Here is a 17,296-nt window from a genome sequence, read left to right on the forward strand (position 1 = left end):
TGTCCGACGCGTCGCCCCGGGCGACGGAGGAGTGCTCTCAGCCTTTCATCATTCGCTCTTTCATCTGTCCACGTGATGGAGGGATGCGGCAGGTCGCAAAAAAGACATCCAGGCATCGGCCAGCTGTGGTCATCATCCGGGTCCAGCGTAAATATAGGGGTATTTTCTACTGGAATACACTGTGTTCTTCAAAAGCCTGTGTGTGTGTGTGTGTGTGTGTGTGTGTGTGTGTGTGTGTGTGTATTAGTGTGAGGCTTTCTTTTTGGAGTCTCACCTGAAAGTCTCACCTGAATTGTGCGTTTTATTACTAACTGCACTGTCTACTCAAAAAGGGTTCTACTAGTATTGAAAAAAACTCAAGGGCCTTGCTCAAGGGTCCAACAGTGGCAGCTTGCCAAGCCAGAGCACAGGGTCACCCATGCAACAGCACCCCAGGGCCCAACAGTGGCAACTTAGCAGACCTGGAAATCGAACCCACAACCTTATTATTGATAAGCCAGCACTTTACTCACTGAGCCAGCACTGGCCTAGAACCATCTACAAAAGAACCAGCACTGTCAATCACTGCCCTAGAACCATCTGCAAAAGAGCCTGCACTGTCAATCACTGCCCTAGAACCATCTGCAAAAGAGCCTGCACTGCCAATCACTGCCCTAGAACCATCTGCAAAAGAGCCTGCACTGCCAATCACTGCCCTAGAACCATCTACAAAAGAGCCTGCACTGCCAATCACTGCCCTAGAACCATCTATAAAAGAGCCTGCACTGCCGATCACTGTCCTTAAACCATCTAAAAAAGAGTCATTATTGTCCTAGAACCATCTACAAAAGAGCCAGCACTACCCTAGAACCATATGCAAAAAAAATACCACTGTCCTAGAACCATCTACAAAAGAGCAGACACTGCCAATCGCTGTCCTAAAACCATGTACAAAAGAGCCATCACTGCCGTCAAACTATCTACAAAACAGCCAGTACCCTGCTCTAGAACCATTTACAAAAGAGCCAGCCCTGCTCTAGAACCATTTACAAAATCTCTACCAATATGATCAATCCTTTAAGCAGACCAAGAGCTATTTAGGCCTCAATGAGGTTCCTTCAGCCATCTTTCAGCTCTTCATACAGCCATTGCATTCACCATGGAAGCACTGTAGAACCTGCTGACCCTGTAGAACCAGCTGACCCTGTAGAACACACTGACCCTGTAGAACCTGCTGCACTTGTAGAACCTGCTGCTACAATCTATGGATTCTGGGCTTTGTTAGATCATGCTCTTTACACAGCATTGACTCATCTGGTAATCAGACATCAGGTAATCAGACGTCAGGTAATCAGACGTCAGGTAATCAGACATCAGGTGATCAGACATCAGGTAATCAGACGTCAGGTAATCAGAGAGCAGGTAATCAGACGTCAGGTAATCAGAGAGCAGGTGATCAGACATCAGGTAATCAGACGTCAGGTAATCAGAGAGCAGGTGATCAGACATCAGGTAATCAGACATCAGGTGATCAGACATCAGGTAATCAGACATCAGGTGATCAGACATCAGGTAATCAGACGTCAGGTAATCAGACATCAGGTGATCAGACATCATGTAATCAGATGTCAGATAATAAGATGTCAGGAAATTAGACATCAGGTAATCAGACGTCAGGTAATCAGACATCAGGTGAAGTAGACAGGTTGGCTTTACCTTGATGGGCGAGTTTCTGGAGAACGTTCCTCAGACCCTGCAGAGCCGCTGGAGAAACATCAAAAGTGTAAACATCTCCAGGAAAACGAAGACACTGCCCGAACAAACCATCTGTAAAACACACACACACACACACACACACACACACACACACACACTTAATTTAGTCTGTCTACAGTCTTTATCATAGCATAAGAGGGGTATAAAGCCCCCCAGCCATGAGCTGTGGAGCAGTGGAAGAACTGGAATGATGGTGATGGAGCTCCATCCAGTACTTTTGGGATGGTGGAGGTGGTGATCATCATCCAACATCCTGACCTCACTAACTAACAATCTCTTTGTTGTGAGAATGCATGCAATCAAACCTCACAGCAATGCTCCTCCAAGATCTAGTAGAACGCCTTGTTCCCTGGACAGTAGAGACAGTTACTCTTTTTAATAACCTTGATTTCTGAAGAAACAATGAATGAGGAGTGTCCCATTACTTTTGTCAATTTAGCACATGGTTTGGATTCTGCTCCTGAGCTTCTCGTTCATGTTGCTCTGTGCAGTTGTTCAGCAGAACCTGGAGAATCATTGCAAATGTATATATTATTAATAATCGAATATATCTAATACATACACTAATGATATGAATGTATTTAATAAATATCAGAATATCAGAATATCAGCGCTGTCACATAAATGCCTTGTCTCTCCATTTTTGACCTTTTTCACTTTTTGACATATTGTGAATCTGACAGATGTTCTTCACCTAAGATCAGAGTTTGCTGATGAATGGACCAATAGAAATGCTCCAAAATGACTGGGAATAAAATATTTTTACATTGACTTCCATTGAAAGTTCAGAAGGTTTTTTCCTTCTCCTGAAAAGTTCTGAATTGAACCAGGGGTCGGACAGACGTCCAGTTCCAGTTTGTTCTGAGACTAATAGAGTTTTCATTGCTCTGACAGCCAACAGCAGTTTTTAATAGTGTGCGAAACACACACACACACACACACACACACACACACACACTCTTAGTGAGGTTAAGGTAAAGGTTTTGGTTTGCTGGCTAATAGCCACAGATTGTTTTTTGACACTATTTTAGATAAGTACCCAGACAATCAGCACACACACACACACACACACACACACACACACACCTTATCTCCCCCTTCCTTATCTTTCCATCACCACCGACCCAGTGCCACTCGATGGTTCGTTGCTAAGCAACCCGAAGCCACAGCCGGGTCCGGCTCAGTAATTCAATGGCTATCTGGGTGAGAGCCGGGAATTGTGGGTAATGCAGCTGTCCTTGTGAGGAATATAAATGACCGCCTGACACTGAGATCAGATAAGAGCCGTTTACAGAAAGCTCTCCTCTAAATACCTCACATGGGCTTCACTCCACCGACCAATCGCAGCGCAGCGCAGCTGCTGGGCAATTAGCCTGCTTAGCACATCCAGCTATGTGTCCAAATGTTTGTGGACACCTCTTCTAATGAATGCATTCATTCAGCTACTTTACGTTTAGACACCCGTTGCTGACACAGCTCGTCTAGTCCCTGTAGAGAAGAAGTACTGCCAATAGAATAGGACCCTCTCTGCCGGAGCAGATGAACATTGATGAACCTATTGGCACCATGCTGCTGCCTAATGCCAGGCGTGGGCTAGTAGAGGGGTATAAAGCCCCCCAGCATTGAGCTGTGGAGCAGTGGAGGAACTGTGGTCTCTCCATACAGTACTTTTAGGATGACTTGGGGAGTTGGGGATGATGAGCCTCACTAACTACTGCTCTTGTCGCTGAATGCAATCAAATCCTCACAGCAGTGCTTTACTTTAAAATCTAGTAGAAAGCCTTTTCTCGAGACAGTTACTCCAACAAAAGCTGGATCAACTTTTTTAATACCCTTAATTTTAGAAGATACAATGAAAAAAAGCAGGTGTCCAAATACTTTAGTCCATTTAGTGTATGACTATATACTGGGTCTGCACACTGTAGGGATGTAGCATGTCAGTAAGCATATAAAGGCTGTCAGATCGAGAGGAGCCAAGACTCAAAAGTCTCGTCTGGTCGACACCTTTCATCTTTTGTGATTCGTGTTTGGGTGCGTCCCGACTGCTCATTGTTCCCTCCTCCCCGTGTCCTTCTCGCCGCCGCCCCCGTATTTTCTGCCGTGTTTAAACTCCTCTGTGATGAATGGAGCCGCGTGAGCTCCTCTACGACACGCTGCAGCAGAACCAGTTACACACTTCACTGTAGAGCAGACAGAGCGAGGCAGAGAGAGAGTGACGGGGTGTGAGAGAGAAGACCTGGAGAAGTGCCTGAAAGGACTCTGGAAAAGAACAGAGATGGAGGGAGGTGGTCGATAGATACATAGACAGACAGACAGACAGACAGACAGACAGAGAGAGAGAAAGCTGGATATGTGACCACCAAGACAAAACCAAGCAATACTATAGCAATCACCCAAGATTTAGTAACACCATAGCAACCCAGTAGTAATCACTTAGCAACACCATAGCAACCACCTAAGAGACAACCTCCTAGTGTTACTAAAAACCCATAGCAAGAAGAGTTAGACAGATATACAGATAGATAGATAGATAGATAGATAGATAGATAGACAGACAGACAGACAGACAGATAGATAGATAGATAGATAGATAGATAGATAGATAGATAGACAGACAGACAGATAGATAGATAGATAGATATACATATAGATAGATAGACAGATAGATAGACAGATAGATAGATAGATAGATAGATAGATAGATAGATAGATAGATAGATAGACAGACAGACAGACAGACAGACAGATAGACATATAGATAGATAGACATATAGATAGATAGACAGATAGATAGATAGATAGACATATAGATAGATAGACATATAGATAGATAGACAGATAGATAGACAGATAGATAGATAGATAGATAGATAGATAGATAGATAGATAGATAGACAGACAGACAGACAGATAGACATATAGATAGATAGACATATAGATAGATAGATAGATAGATAGATAGATAGACATATAGATAGATAGACATATAGATAGATAGATAGATAGATAGATAGACATATAGATAGATAGACAGATAGATAGATAGATAGATAGATAGATAGATAGATAGATAGATAGATAGGTAGATAGATAGATAGATAGATAGATAGATAGACAGACAGACAGACAGGTAGATAGATAGATAGATAGATAGATAGATAGATAGATAGATAGATAGATAGACAACCAGACAGACAGACAAACAGACATACAAGACTGACTGTCAGAAAGACTGAAAGACATACATACAGGGCAGACGGACAGACAGGCAGAGAGAGAGACTGAAGGTACAGATGAAAGCGAATGGAGGGTTAGAGGCTAGATCTCCATGGTAACGGATTCTGCCCTTGCTGGGGGCGGTTTAATTCTCTATCTGCCCCCCTCCCCTCTTCCTCCTCCCTTACATCAGCACAGGAGTGTGTGTGACATAACGCAGACAAACACTCTGCACCTTCCTTTTACCCTCTGAGGCGGTTTCCACAGCAACCCTGCTCGCCATTGACTGTCATTTTTTTTTCTGTAGCTTTTCTGAGTGTCTGTGGGAATCATCACACAGTAATTACAGCCATCAGCGCCTTCACACACACACACACACACACACACACACACACACACACACACACAGAATTGGAAAAGCCTGTCAAACAGCGCATTACCAGACATGATCCGTTAGACTGCTCTGCTAATACACACATACACACACACACACACACACACACACACTGAATCAGAGCATTCATTACAGCCTGTCAGTCACTCTCAGGCTGGCCTTCTATCCAGCAGTGCTGAATCTGTACGGAACCTGAAGACAATCAGCAGCATATCTGTCACTAACCATTAATCCACTCACTTTAATTGATTGATTAAGTGATTAGAGATTTCCTAAGACCATACAAGACATGCATAGACAATTATATTAGTGATTAATTAAAGAGGAGGCCTGAATTACCGCACAAGCCCCGAACTTTCCCAAAACGAAGATTCTGGTTCTACCTCTGAGTCTGAGATGCACGTAGATGCATGTATATGTAGACCAATAGTGCATGAGAGAGTGCGGGACTTAACACACTGTTGAAGGAACTGTTAAAAACCTTTTAATGTGCTTTGAGGAACCTTAATGAAAGGGTTTTTTTATAAAAAGGTTACTTGAAGGTTCCTCAAAGCACTTTAAGATGTTCCTCCAACCTCCAAAGGTTCCTCGAGGAGCTCATACTTTTAACAGTGAATGCAGGAAAAGGTCCCAGTTCACCAAATAGATGAATGTGGAGAGTGGCTGTACTGCATCCTGCGGAGTGACCCGGCCCACTTCAAGCACTGGTTATTCTGGTACCACAGGAACGAATGGAGTACAAACGTATGTGCACCCTTTTTATGACAGGATGACGCAAATACACAAATAACTGAACCCAACCAACCACATTAGGGTCCCACAGCAACCACTTGTCAACACCTAAGCACTTACCTGAGATACCAAGGCAACTACACAGCAACTGCATAGCAATAATATAGCAAACACTGAGCTGCCATCTATAAACACCATTGCAGCAACCTGGGTTACCATGGCAACCCTATGGCAACCACTTAAAAACACATGGCAACATCATAGAAATTCCCTTAAAGTACCAACCAACATAAAAAGCATCAATCTAAGATATCAAAACTACCACCTAGCAATCATTTAGCAAAACACCATAGCAACTACCTGAGATACCACAGTGACCACCTGAAATACTGTAGCAACCACCTAGCAACTCACATAGAAACCACATAGTTTCACTTTAGTGACCCTGTAGCAACAGCCTAGCACCATCCATACACTTTCTTTAGGAAATGCACTTTTCTAATTGGTATTATGACCCATTATGTTGGCAATAACTAAGGAAATTATTAATTAATTACTGATTAATTAATGTTATTTATTATGCATATATGTACACATTTTGTAATATATATAATTTGTTATTCATATATATCTAACAAATATTTTACCAAATATATATTATATTTTGTATTATATATAACATATATGTAATATAATATAATATATATATATATAATATAATATAAATATAACATATAGTAAAAAACAAACACGTTTCCACCCTGTTGTTAAAAGCACAGTTTGAAGCTCCTTTGGCCCAAAGGTGGTTTAATCATCTGAAGGTTCGAGTGCGGATAAGTGCTGACATCACAACAAGGCGATACACTGAGTTGGCTTCATTCCCAAGGTTACAAATAACTGTTTACTCATCATCATCATCATCACCATCCCTGCTGAGGGTGTGAGGTCTAAACAACATCTGACAAACAAAACATGCTCAGAAAAACAATGACTCACAGCATTCCTACACTTCCACTCACTGGCCACTTTATTAGAAACACCCACCTTGTTCTTCCACTCACTGGCCACTTTATTAGAAACACCCACCTTGTTCTTCCACTCACTGGCCACTTTATTAGAAACACCTATGTTTTTGTACTTCCAATTCCTGGCCACTTTATTAGAAACACCTGTTATTCTTCCACTCACTGGCCACTTTATTAGAAACACCTATGTTTTTGTACTTCCAATTCCTGGCCACTTTATTAGAAACACCTGTTATTCTTCTACTCACTGGCCACTTTATTAGAAACACCTGTTTTGTGCTTCCACTCACTGGCCACTTTATTAGAAACCCCTACCTTGTGCTTCCCCACTGGCCACTTTATTAGAAACACCCACCTTGTGCTTCCACTCACTGGCCACTTTATTAGAAACACCTTCCTTGTGCTTCCACTCACTGGCCACTTTATTAGAAACACCTGTTATTCTTCTACTCACTGGCCACTTTATTAGAACCCCCCATCTTGCGCTTCCACTCACTGGCCACTTTATTAGAAACACCTGTTATTCTTCTACTCACTGGCCACTTTATTAGAAACTATCTGGGTGAAAATGAGCTGAACTCTGTAGTTTGTCATTTATTATCCTTCATAACATAAAGGTTCTTTAGAAAACCCAAAGTGTTCTCCTGTGGCTTCTTCATCGCTCCTGCAGGAAGGACGAAATGCAGCTGAAATGTGGGTCTCTTGGCTGATTTCCCAGCCTCGGCCCCCTCTCCGTTAGATGGAATGAAAGGGATTTTCAATTAAGAATGGCGAGCGAAGCGCAATTTGCTCTGAGATTAGCTTTAATCTGGCGGCGGAAAATCACCTCAGCAGGATTTCTCCCAGCCTGTACAGCTATTTTAACTGCCCCAGTTTCCAAACAGCACCTTCTACGCCCATCCCCAACCCATACACACACACACACACACACACACACACCTTCCAACACAGCCCTCACTCCGCTCACACCTCCTTTCACTTTCCAGTAGAACATCATCATCAACGAATCACTGAACTGTAAGTAATTCGTGTTTGGCTGCGTAAACTAGAGACGAGCATTAATGAACGTTAATGAAGGAGCCAATTAAAGGCACTGGCCACTTTATTAGAAACCCCACTATTGCGCTTCCACTCACTGGCCACTTTATTAGAAACCCCACTATTGCGCTTCCACTCACTGGCCACTTTATTAGAAACCCCACTATTGCGCTTCCACTCACTGGCCACTTTATTAGAAACCCCACTATTGCGCTTCCACTCACTGGCCACTTTATTAGAAACCCCACTATTGCGCTTCCACTCACTGGCCACTTTATTAGAAACCCCACTATTGCGCTTCCACTCACTGGCCACTTTATTAGAAACCCCACTATTGTGCTTCCACTCACTGGCCACTTTATTAGAAACCCCACTATTGTGCTTCCACTCACTGGCCACTTTATTAGAAACCCCACTATTGCGCTTCCACTCACTGGTCACTTTATTAGAAACCCCACTATTGTGCTTCCACTCACTGGCCACTTTATTAGAAACACCTGCTATTCTTCTACTCCCTGGCCATAGTTCAATAACGAGGGTCCAGTACATGGAATCAGGGGCACCGTGAAACATCTTATAGGTTCCACTATTGTCGTGAATAGCTTTACAGAGAGGACTAGAACGTTTTTTAAAAGACATTCAGAGTATGAGAACCCTTTTTACAAACAGCGCAAAAATAGCGTAACTAACGCGGTTCTGTGTAGCACGGGGAGTAGTAGAACCATTTTTACTGAATGCAGAATGTTGGTTCTACTATTGTTACAAATGGCTCTACACTTAACAAACTGGGTTCTCCATAATACAGAGAATGCCTACAGAACCTCTAGAACTTCAGTGGAACGTTTTAGTACATCCAGGATCTCGCAACACTATATGGACAAAAGTATTGGGACGCCTTCTCATTCACAGGGTATTCACAAAAGTACTGGATGGAGCTCCACCATCCATCACTCCAGAGAACCCAGTTCTTCCACTGCTCCACAGTTCCTCAATGCTGGGGGGCTTTATACCCCTCTACTAGCCCACGCCTGGCATTAGGCAGCATGATGCCAATAGGGTCATCATGTTTATCTGCTCCTGCAGAGAGTCCTATTCTACTGGCAGTTCTTCTCTACAGGGCCTAGCTAAACAAGCTGTGTGTGTTTGTGTGTGTGTACATCTGTCTCAGCAATGGGTGCTGAATGCATTTATTAGATGGGGTGTCCACAAACATTTGGACATATAGTGTACGGGTGGTTGTTTAGATTTAGTCCCTCAGCACTCACTGCACTACTGTTGTTCTGCCACTAGAGGGAGATGAGTGAGTGACATCAGCAGCTCCGGCTCAGGCTTTTTTCTACGCATACGGGCGATCAGAGTTGTGGGTCCACAGTGGGTACCATCATCCACCCACACCTTATTAAACCCCGCCCACCCCATAAAACTACTGTAAACAAATCATTTTTCTATTATCATTAATCGTATTGTATTTATTTACTGTGTTTATTATTAGTTGATGATTATTATTACCATCGTTAGTGTGAGTAAGTGTGTATTAAATATGCAGATGTGAGTCTCTGTAGAGGACGGGACCTTCCTTTACACTGGCTTCCACTCAAAGCTAAGAAGAGGGTTTGCCTTCTCCTGTAAAGCTGCTGTTCTGCTGAGATACAAGGTTTTTACGCCACAGCGCCGATGTGTTCATTCTTTCACTGTTGGTCCAAACAGCTGTCAATCAAACAACACAAACACACTGAAGTGGGAAGAGGATGGACAGTGACCTCAGCCTGACCAGCTATTTCTAGCAGGCTGAGAAACCCCCAATCCCCCTGACAGGGTCAGACGGTCAGAGAAAAGGAACAACCGCTCAAACTGACCAGCGGTGGACGAACTGACAAGGTAGGGGTTTCTAATAAAGTGGCCAGTGAGTGGAAGCACAAAAGTAGGGGTTTCTAATAAAGTGGCCAGGGAGTGCAAGCACAAGGTAGGTGTTTCTAATAAAGTGGCCAGTGAGTGGAAGCACAAAAGTAGGGGTTTCTAATAAAGTGGCCAGTGAGTGGAAGCACAAGGTGGGTGTTTCTAATTAAGTGGCCAGTGAGTGGAAGCCAAAGGTAGGTGTTTCTAATAAAGTGGCCAGTGAGTGGAAGCACAAGGTAGGTGTTTCTAATAAAGTGGCCAGGGAGTGGAAGCGCAAGTTAGGTGTTTCTAATAAAGTGGCCAGTAAGTGGAAGCACAAAAGTAGGGGTTTCTAATAAAGTGGCCAGGGAGTGCAAGCACAAGGTAGGTGTTTCTAATAAAGTGGCCAGTAAGTGGAAGCACAAAAGTAGGGGTTTCTAATAAAGTGGCCAGGGAGTGGAAGCGCAAGTTAGGTGTTTCTAATAAAGTGGCCAGTAAGTGGAAGCACAAAAGTAGGTGTTTCTAATAAAGTGGCCAGTGAGTGGAAGCACAAAAGTAGGGGTTTCTAATAAAGTGGCCAGGGAGTGCAAGCACAAGGTAGGTGTTTCTAATAAAGTGGCCAGTGAGTGGAAGCACAAAAGTAGGGGTTTCTAATAAAGTGGCCAGGGAGTGGAAGCCTCTAGGTCTCTAGGTGTTTCTAATAAAGTGGCCAGTGAGCGGAAGGTGTTTTAAGTTCTTTTTCAGGGCTGAAACACAAACAGTCGCTGCAGGACAGACTTTCTGGGAAGAAATGTCTCTGAAAACATCAATTTCCTGTCCGAGCATTACTCCCAGGCTACTGCAGTGCTGTTAACACACACACACACACACACACTCACACACACACACTCACACACACACACACACACACACACTTGATATGAGTGACAGAAGGGGTGGAGACAGGCCTCCACACTCCCTGCAGCAGTCAGCTATCAGAAAATCAGGGTTTTGTACAGTGTGGTATTAAAACGTCACTTAAAAACACCAGAGTGTAAGTAGCTGCTCTTCCTCTCCTCCTCCTCCTCCTCCTCCTCCTCGCTCACAGTGAAGAACTCACTCAGGATCCAACACTGAACATGCCCTGAACCATACACTGCACTCTAAGCATAAGGGGTCTATACCGAACCGTCAAGGGTTAACTGTTAAGAACTTGCCAAGACCAAGGACTCTTAACTCCCTGCTAGTGATCATGATGGGCTACAGTTGGTAGCGTCTCGGTGCCATATAATAGGCCTTGTTTTACGGCCCTCATTGGATTGACCACCACATGGGAAAGTCCAAGAAGCTCAGAGCAGATCTGAACCATCAACCTTTACTACAGAAACCCTCAGAAACCTTCAGCTCCGACTAAGCGAGTTGGGCTATGCTAACGTGCTAATGCTGCAACACTGCTGTTGCCAACGATATGGAGCCAATCGGCGAATCCCTAAGCCATTAAGCCCTCCCATGAAGCCCTTCTAGCTTCGGCTAAGTACGGCTCGGCTCGACCCGCCATCCTTTAAGATCCACGGAAGACGAGCGTCCAGACTTTTTACTGTCCTGCACCGAAGTGGAGGAACGAGCTTCCCCTGGGTGTCCGAACAGCAGAGTCCAGCGCTCACTGTCCTCAAACCCAGACTGAAGACCCTCCTCCTCTTCTGGGAGTACTTGGGTGAAGAGTGTAGAGTGTGTGGAGGACTGTGTCTCCAGATTAGAGGATCTTCTGGAGTCTAGTTGCACTAGGCCCAGATTCTAAGCGGTTCGAAGCCTCTGTGCTCTGAATTGTTCGGCCCTGCAGTGGAAAAGTGGCCATAGCGGACACGGGCTGCACTTGTCCAGAGATCAGACTTTGCAGGTTTAAGGCATCAGGCCCAGACTCTCGTGGGTTCTTCCCGCGCTGGCTGGCTGTGAGCTGCTGTAACACACAACCTCCTACTGCAGTGAGAGGAAGAGCAGAGGGAGTTTAGTTGTGGCGCTAATTCTCCACACATTCACAAATAGTATCATAAATATTCGAAAGGGAACAAATTTGCAGACTGAACTCATTAGCCGTGCCTCTCGGAATAGCGTAATTGCATTCAGGAAGGGTTCCTATTTATCTCCTTCGCTGCAGTCATCTTCCAGAAACATCCGTGTGCGCACAGCTGCGGCGGAGGAGACGCTGAACGGAGCTGACAGGCAGCGGCGGGAAGCTTATCCCTGTCAACAGTGTGAGGAATTAGCCTATCGTTAGCCTAATCCCATTTTCTTCCAAAAGAAAACATCAGCTAGCAGCCGTGTGCCATTCCGAACAGTAAGCCCAGGCCTGAAAACTCACACACACACACACACACACACACTGTAGAGTCCTGCTGATCCGCAAGCTGACAGAACCACACCAATCCTACAGATGATGACTTTACTACAGCTGCCTCTCTGCTCTCTTCACATGCGAGAGTGAACCCAGAGCTTTCACAACAAACCACAGAGAGAGTTCAAGTAGCAGAATGCATTCATTAGAAGGGGTGTCCACAAACATTTGGACAGGTAGTGTATTTGATTCACTGGTAAATGATTAGGGGGGAAAGAGTCTCATGCATTCATTAGAAGGGGTGTCCACAAACATTTGGACAGGTAGTGTATTTGATTCACTAGTAAATGATTAGGGAGGAAAGAGTCTCATGCATTCATTAGAAGGGGTGTCCACAAACATTTGGACAGGTAATGTATTTGATTCACTAGTAAATGATTAGGGGGGAAAGAGTCTCATGCATTCATTAGAAGGGGTGTCCACAAACATTTGGACAGGTAGTGCATTTGATTCACTAGTAAATGATTAGGAGGGGGGTAAGTGTCATGCATTCATTAGAAGTGGTGTCCACAAACATTTGGACAGGTAGTGTATTTGATTCACTGGTAAATGATTAGGGGGGAAAGAGTCTCATGCATTCATTAGAAGGGGTGTCCACAAATATTTGGACAGGTAGTGTATTTGATTCACTAGTAAATGATTAGGGGGGGATAGAGTTTAATGCATTCATTAAAAGGGGTGTCCACAAACATTTGGACAGGTAGTGTATTTGATTCACTAGTAAATGATTAGGGGGGGAAAGAGTCTCATGCATTCATTAGAAGGGGTGTCCACAAACATTTGGACAGGTAGTGTATTTGATTCACTAGTAAATGATTAGGGGGGGATAGAGTTTAATGCATTCATTAGAAGGGGTGTCCACAAACATTTGGACAGGTAGTGTATTTGATTCACTGGTAAATGATTAGGGGGGAAAGAGTCTCATGCATTCATTAGAAGGGGTGTCCACAAACATTTGGACAGGTAATGTATTTGATTCACTAGTAAATGATTAGGGGGGAAAGAGTCTCATGCATTCATTAGAAGGGGTGTCCACAAACATTTGGACAGGTAGTGCATTTGATTCACTAGTAAATGATTAGGAGGGGGGTAAGTGTCATGCATTCATTAGAAGTGGTGTCCACAAACATTTGGACAGGTAGTGTATTTGATTCACTGGTAAATGATTAGGGGGGAAAGAGTCTCATGCATTCATTAGAAGGGGTGTCCACAAATATTTGGACAGGTAGTGTATTTGATTCACTAGTAAATGATTAGGGGGGGATAGAGTTTAATGCATTCATTAAAAGGGGTGTCCACAAACATTTGGACAGGTAGTGTATTTGATTCACTAGTAAATGATTAGGGGGGGAAAGAGTCTCATGCATTCATTAGAAGGGGTGTCCACAAACATTTGGACAGGTAGTGTATTTGATTCACTAGTAAATGATTAGGGGGGGATAGAGTTTAATGCATTCATTAGAAGGGGTGTCCACAAACATTTGGACAGGTAGTGTATTTGATTCACTGGTAAATGATTAGGGGGGAAAGAGTCTCATGCATTCATTAGAAGGGGTGTCCACAAACATTTGGACAGGTAGTGTATTTTATTCACTAGTAAATCAAATACACTACCTGTCCAAATGTTTGTGGACACCTCTTCTAATGAGTGCATGAGACTCTTTCCCCCTAATCATTCACTAGTAATTCAAATACACTACCTGTCCAAATGTTTGTGGACACCTCTTCTACTGAATGCATTCTGCTACTTGAATGGAAGTCATAGGAGAAAACCTCATGCCTTCTGCGAGTTGGAAGTTGAAGCTTGGGTGCCACTGGACCTCCCAACAGGACAGTGATCCCAAGCTTTCCGGTGCTTTAGTTTTAACGAGAGATCCTGGAGGGTTCTGAAGAGGCCGTCACAGTCGGCCGACTCGGACCCCATTGAAAATCTTTGGTGTAATCCATAAATCCGATAGATCCATATCATTGAGGGAGGTGGTCTCCGAGTGGTCCGGCAGACTAAGGCACCGACACTATGATCTGAGGATCGCTGGTTCCATCAGCAGCCGGAATCAGAGAGAGCACAATTGGCCTTGCTGTCTCAGGGGTGGGCTGATGGTACTTCCTCCCCACATCACTGCTGGTGTGATGTTGGTCAGCACAGGCATCTGTTAGCTGTCGAAGCTGGGGAGCCGAACTGACCTCTGAGTGCCCTGGATGGCTATGGACTCACTTGTGTTTGAGGACACATGCTAGTTCTATCATTGGGGGCATTGCTAGTATGGTCACTACTGGTATTGGCCTCTAGTCTGCTACAAACTCTAGCTCTGATCTCGGCCCGTGATTTTTCCATGTCTCTGAGCCTGGATTGACACCCGAACATGAACCTGAACTGATGACACTCCGGACGAAAGCTCAGCGATCTGAGATGTGAATATTTAATAACGGGGGGATCGGAAGCTTCGCTGGAAACGCCGGTCAGCTTTTTAAGCGCATGACCGCAATTTTGGCGTCTTGTCGGCCTCGGAGCGGAACAGAAAATCGATTCTACAACACTGAGCTGCTCTAATGAAGACAAAATCAGGCCGGATCCGTACAAAGAGAGTCCGTTTTGCAGCTCGGACCGTCCAGAAATTCAATAGGTTAACTAAATCGGAGCCTCACTCAAACTGGCGCTCATTTATGTTGGAAACATGAAAGTACACGAGGAGCCAAGGCCACTGAGCTACACGGCCGTCTCAATTCAGTATTTATTAAAGTGTCAGTAGTGGAAAAGATAAGAGAGAGAGGGGGGGGGGGGGGGAGAGTCACTCTTTACAGAATAATTTAACGAGAGCAGATATCAGATTGCATGTCCAAATGTTTGTGGACACCCCTTCTAATCGATGCATTTAGCTACTTTAAGCTGCACCCATTGCTGATACGGATGCACTAATGCACAATTATATACACACACACAGCTCGTCAAATCCCTGTAGAGAAAGAAGTACTGCCAATACAATAGGACTATCTGGAGCAGATCAACCATGCCGCCTAATAAAGGTGCACGTATAATAATGCCTAATAAGGCGTGGGCTAGTAGAGGGGTATAAAGCCCCCCAGTATTAAGCTGTGGAGAAGTGGAGGAACTGTGTTTTGAGATGATTTGGAGAGTCAAGGATGAGGTGGGGTGGCGACCATCCAACATGCTGACCTCACTAATAATGCTCCTGTTGCTGAATGCAATCAAAACCTCACAGCAATGCTCCACCAGAATCTAGCAGAATGCATTCCTCTCTGGACAGTAGAGACAGTTACTCCAACAAAAGCAGGATCAGCTCTTTTAATAGCCTTAAATTCAGAAGAAACAATGGGCAATGAGCAGGTGTCCCAATACTTTTGTCCACATAGCGTATGTGTTCCTGCATCTGCATGCATCCAGAAAGACAAGAGCACATGCACATGTTGTAATTAATAACTTCTAATAACTATGTTCTGGACATTGGTGAGGACAGGAAAGCGGTCAACGGGGGGGCTCCTGGAAGCTGAGGCTTTCTGCGTTCTAGCCTGTATGATGGACTCCTGACTTTTGACCAATTTCATGTCATCTAAAGACATTCGTTATAGATATGGCGGCCAACACACTCATAACGGGAGACACATCCTATCCCCTCTGACGTCATCTTACAGACGGAGCATCTAGGACCCAATACAGCGAGCAGTGACCCAAAGCAGCTGCTTGCTAGCACATAATTAATGCTGTATTTTAATAAGCGTTAGCATATTAGGAGCACAATGAGTAGCAGCTCACTCATGGAGTATCAGCGCCAATCACTGGAGGGTACACACCCTCGACTGGTTTAGCTATCATGCTTTGTAGCCGATGTAGCTAGCATGCTACTGGTTAGCCAGCCAAGCTGCCCCACCCCCTTTTTCACAGGGTGTTTTATCTAGTTGTTTTTTATCGCTTTATTATTTTATTTGGATCTCAATAATCTATAATCTAATAAGGTTCACAAAAATAGTCATGTGATAAAAATAATCGAACACAGCAATAAAAATATATATACAGTGTATCACAAAAGTGAGTACACCCCTCACATTTCTGCAGATATTTAAGTATATCTTTTCATGGGACAACACTGACAAAATGACACTTTGACACAATTAAAAAAGTCGTCTGTGTGCAGCTTATATAACAGTGTACATTTATTCTCCCCTCAAAATAACTCTATATACAGTCATTAATGTCTAAACCACCGGCAGCGAAAGTGAGTACACCCCTTAGTGAAAGTTCCTGAAGTGTCAATATTTTGCATGGCCACCATTATTTTCCAGAACAGCCTTAACTCTCCTGGGCATGGAGTTTACCAGAGCTTCACAGGTTGCCACTGGAATGACGACATCACAGAGCTGGCGGATATTCGAGACTTTGCGATCCTCCACCTTCCGCTTGAGGATGCCCCAAAGATGTTCTATTGGATTTAGGTCTGGAGACATGCTTGGCCAGTCCATCACCTTTACCCTCAGCCTCTTTAATAAAGCAGTGGTCGTCTTAGAGGTGTGTTAGAGGTGTGTCATTTTGTCAGTGTTGTCCCATGAAAAGATATACTTAAATATCTGCAGAAATGTGAGGGGTGTACTCACTTTTTTGATACACTGTATATATATATATATATATATATATATATATATATATATATATATATATATATATATGTATATATATATATATATTCATTTATTTTAGTCGGGAATGGGCAATTAATCACATGGACAATTTCACCCAGTACAACGGTCAGGAGAGATGGCGTGTCGGTGGGATGTAGGATGTAGATAACTGCAGCTAATATTTGTTAGCAAGCTAACACACACTAAAGGGCCTAACTAGCTCGACAGCAGATAGCAAGTGCACGATAGCTAGCCTAG

At 43.8% G+C, this 17,296-nt stretch overlaps 1 protein-coding gene across 1 annotated transcript in view; it reads right to left on the reverse strand.

The window, feature by feature from the left end:
• ptprn2 (protein tyrosine phosphatase receptor type N2) overlaps nucleotides 1-17,296 on the reverse strand; it is a 304,722-nt gene that overhangs the window by 243,355 nt on the left and 44,071 nt on the right. The window contains exon 3 of the mRNA XM_072687156.1: nucleotides 1,696-1,806. Within this exon, the coding sequence (XP_072543257.1) occupies nucleotides 1,696-1,806 (111 nt within the window). The remainder of the gene's footprint in view (nucleotides 1-1,695; nucleotides 1,807-17,296) is intronic.

The sequence above is a fragment of the Salminus brasiliensis genome, chromosome 9 (assembly GCF_030463535.1).
Source record: "Salminus brasiliensis chromosome 9, fSalBra1.hap2, whole genome shotgun sequence".
In the NCBI taxonomy this organism is placed as follows: domain Eukaryota; kingdom Metazoa; phylum Chordata; class Actinopteri; order Characiformes; family Bryconidae; genus Salminus; species Salminus brasiliensis.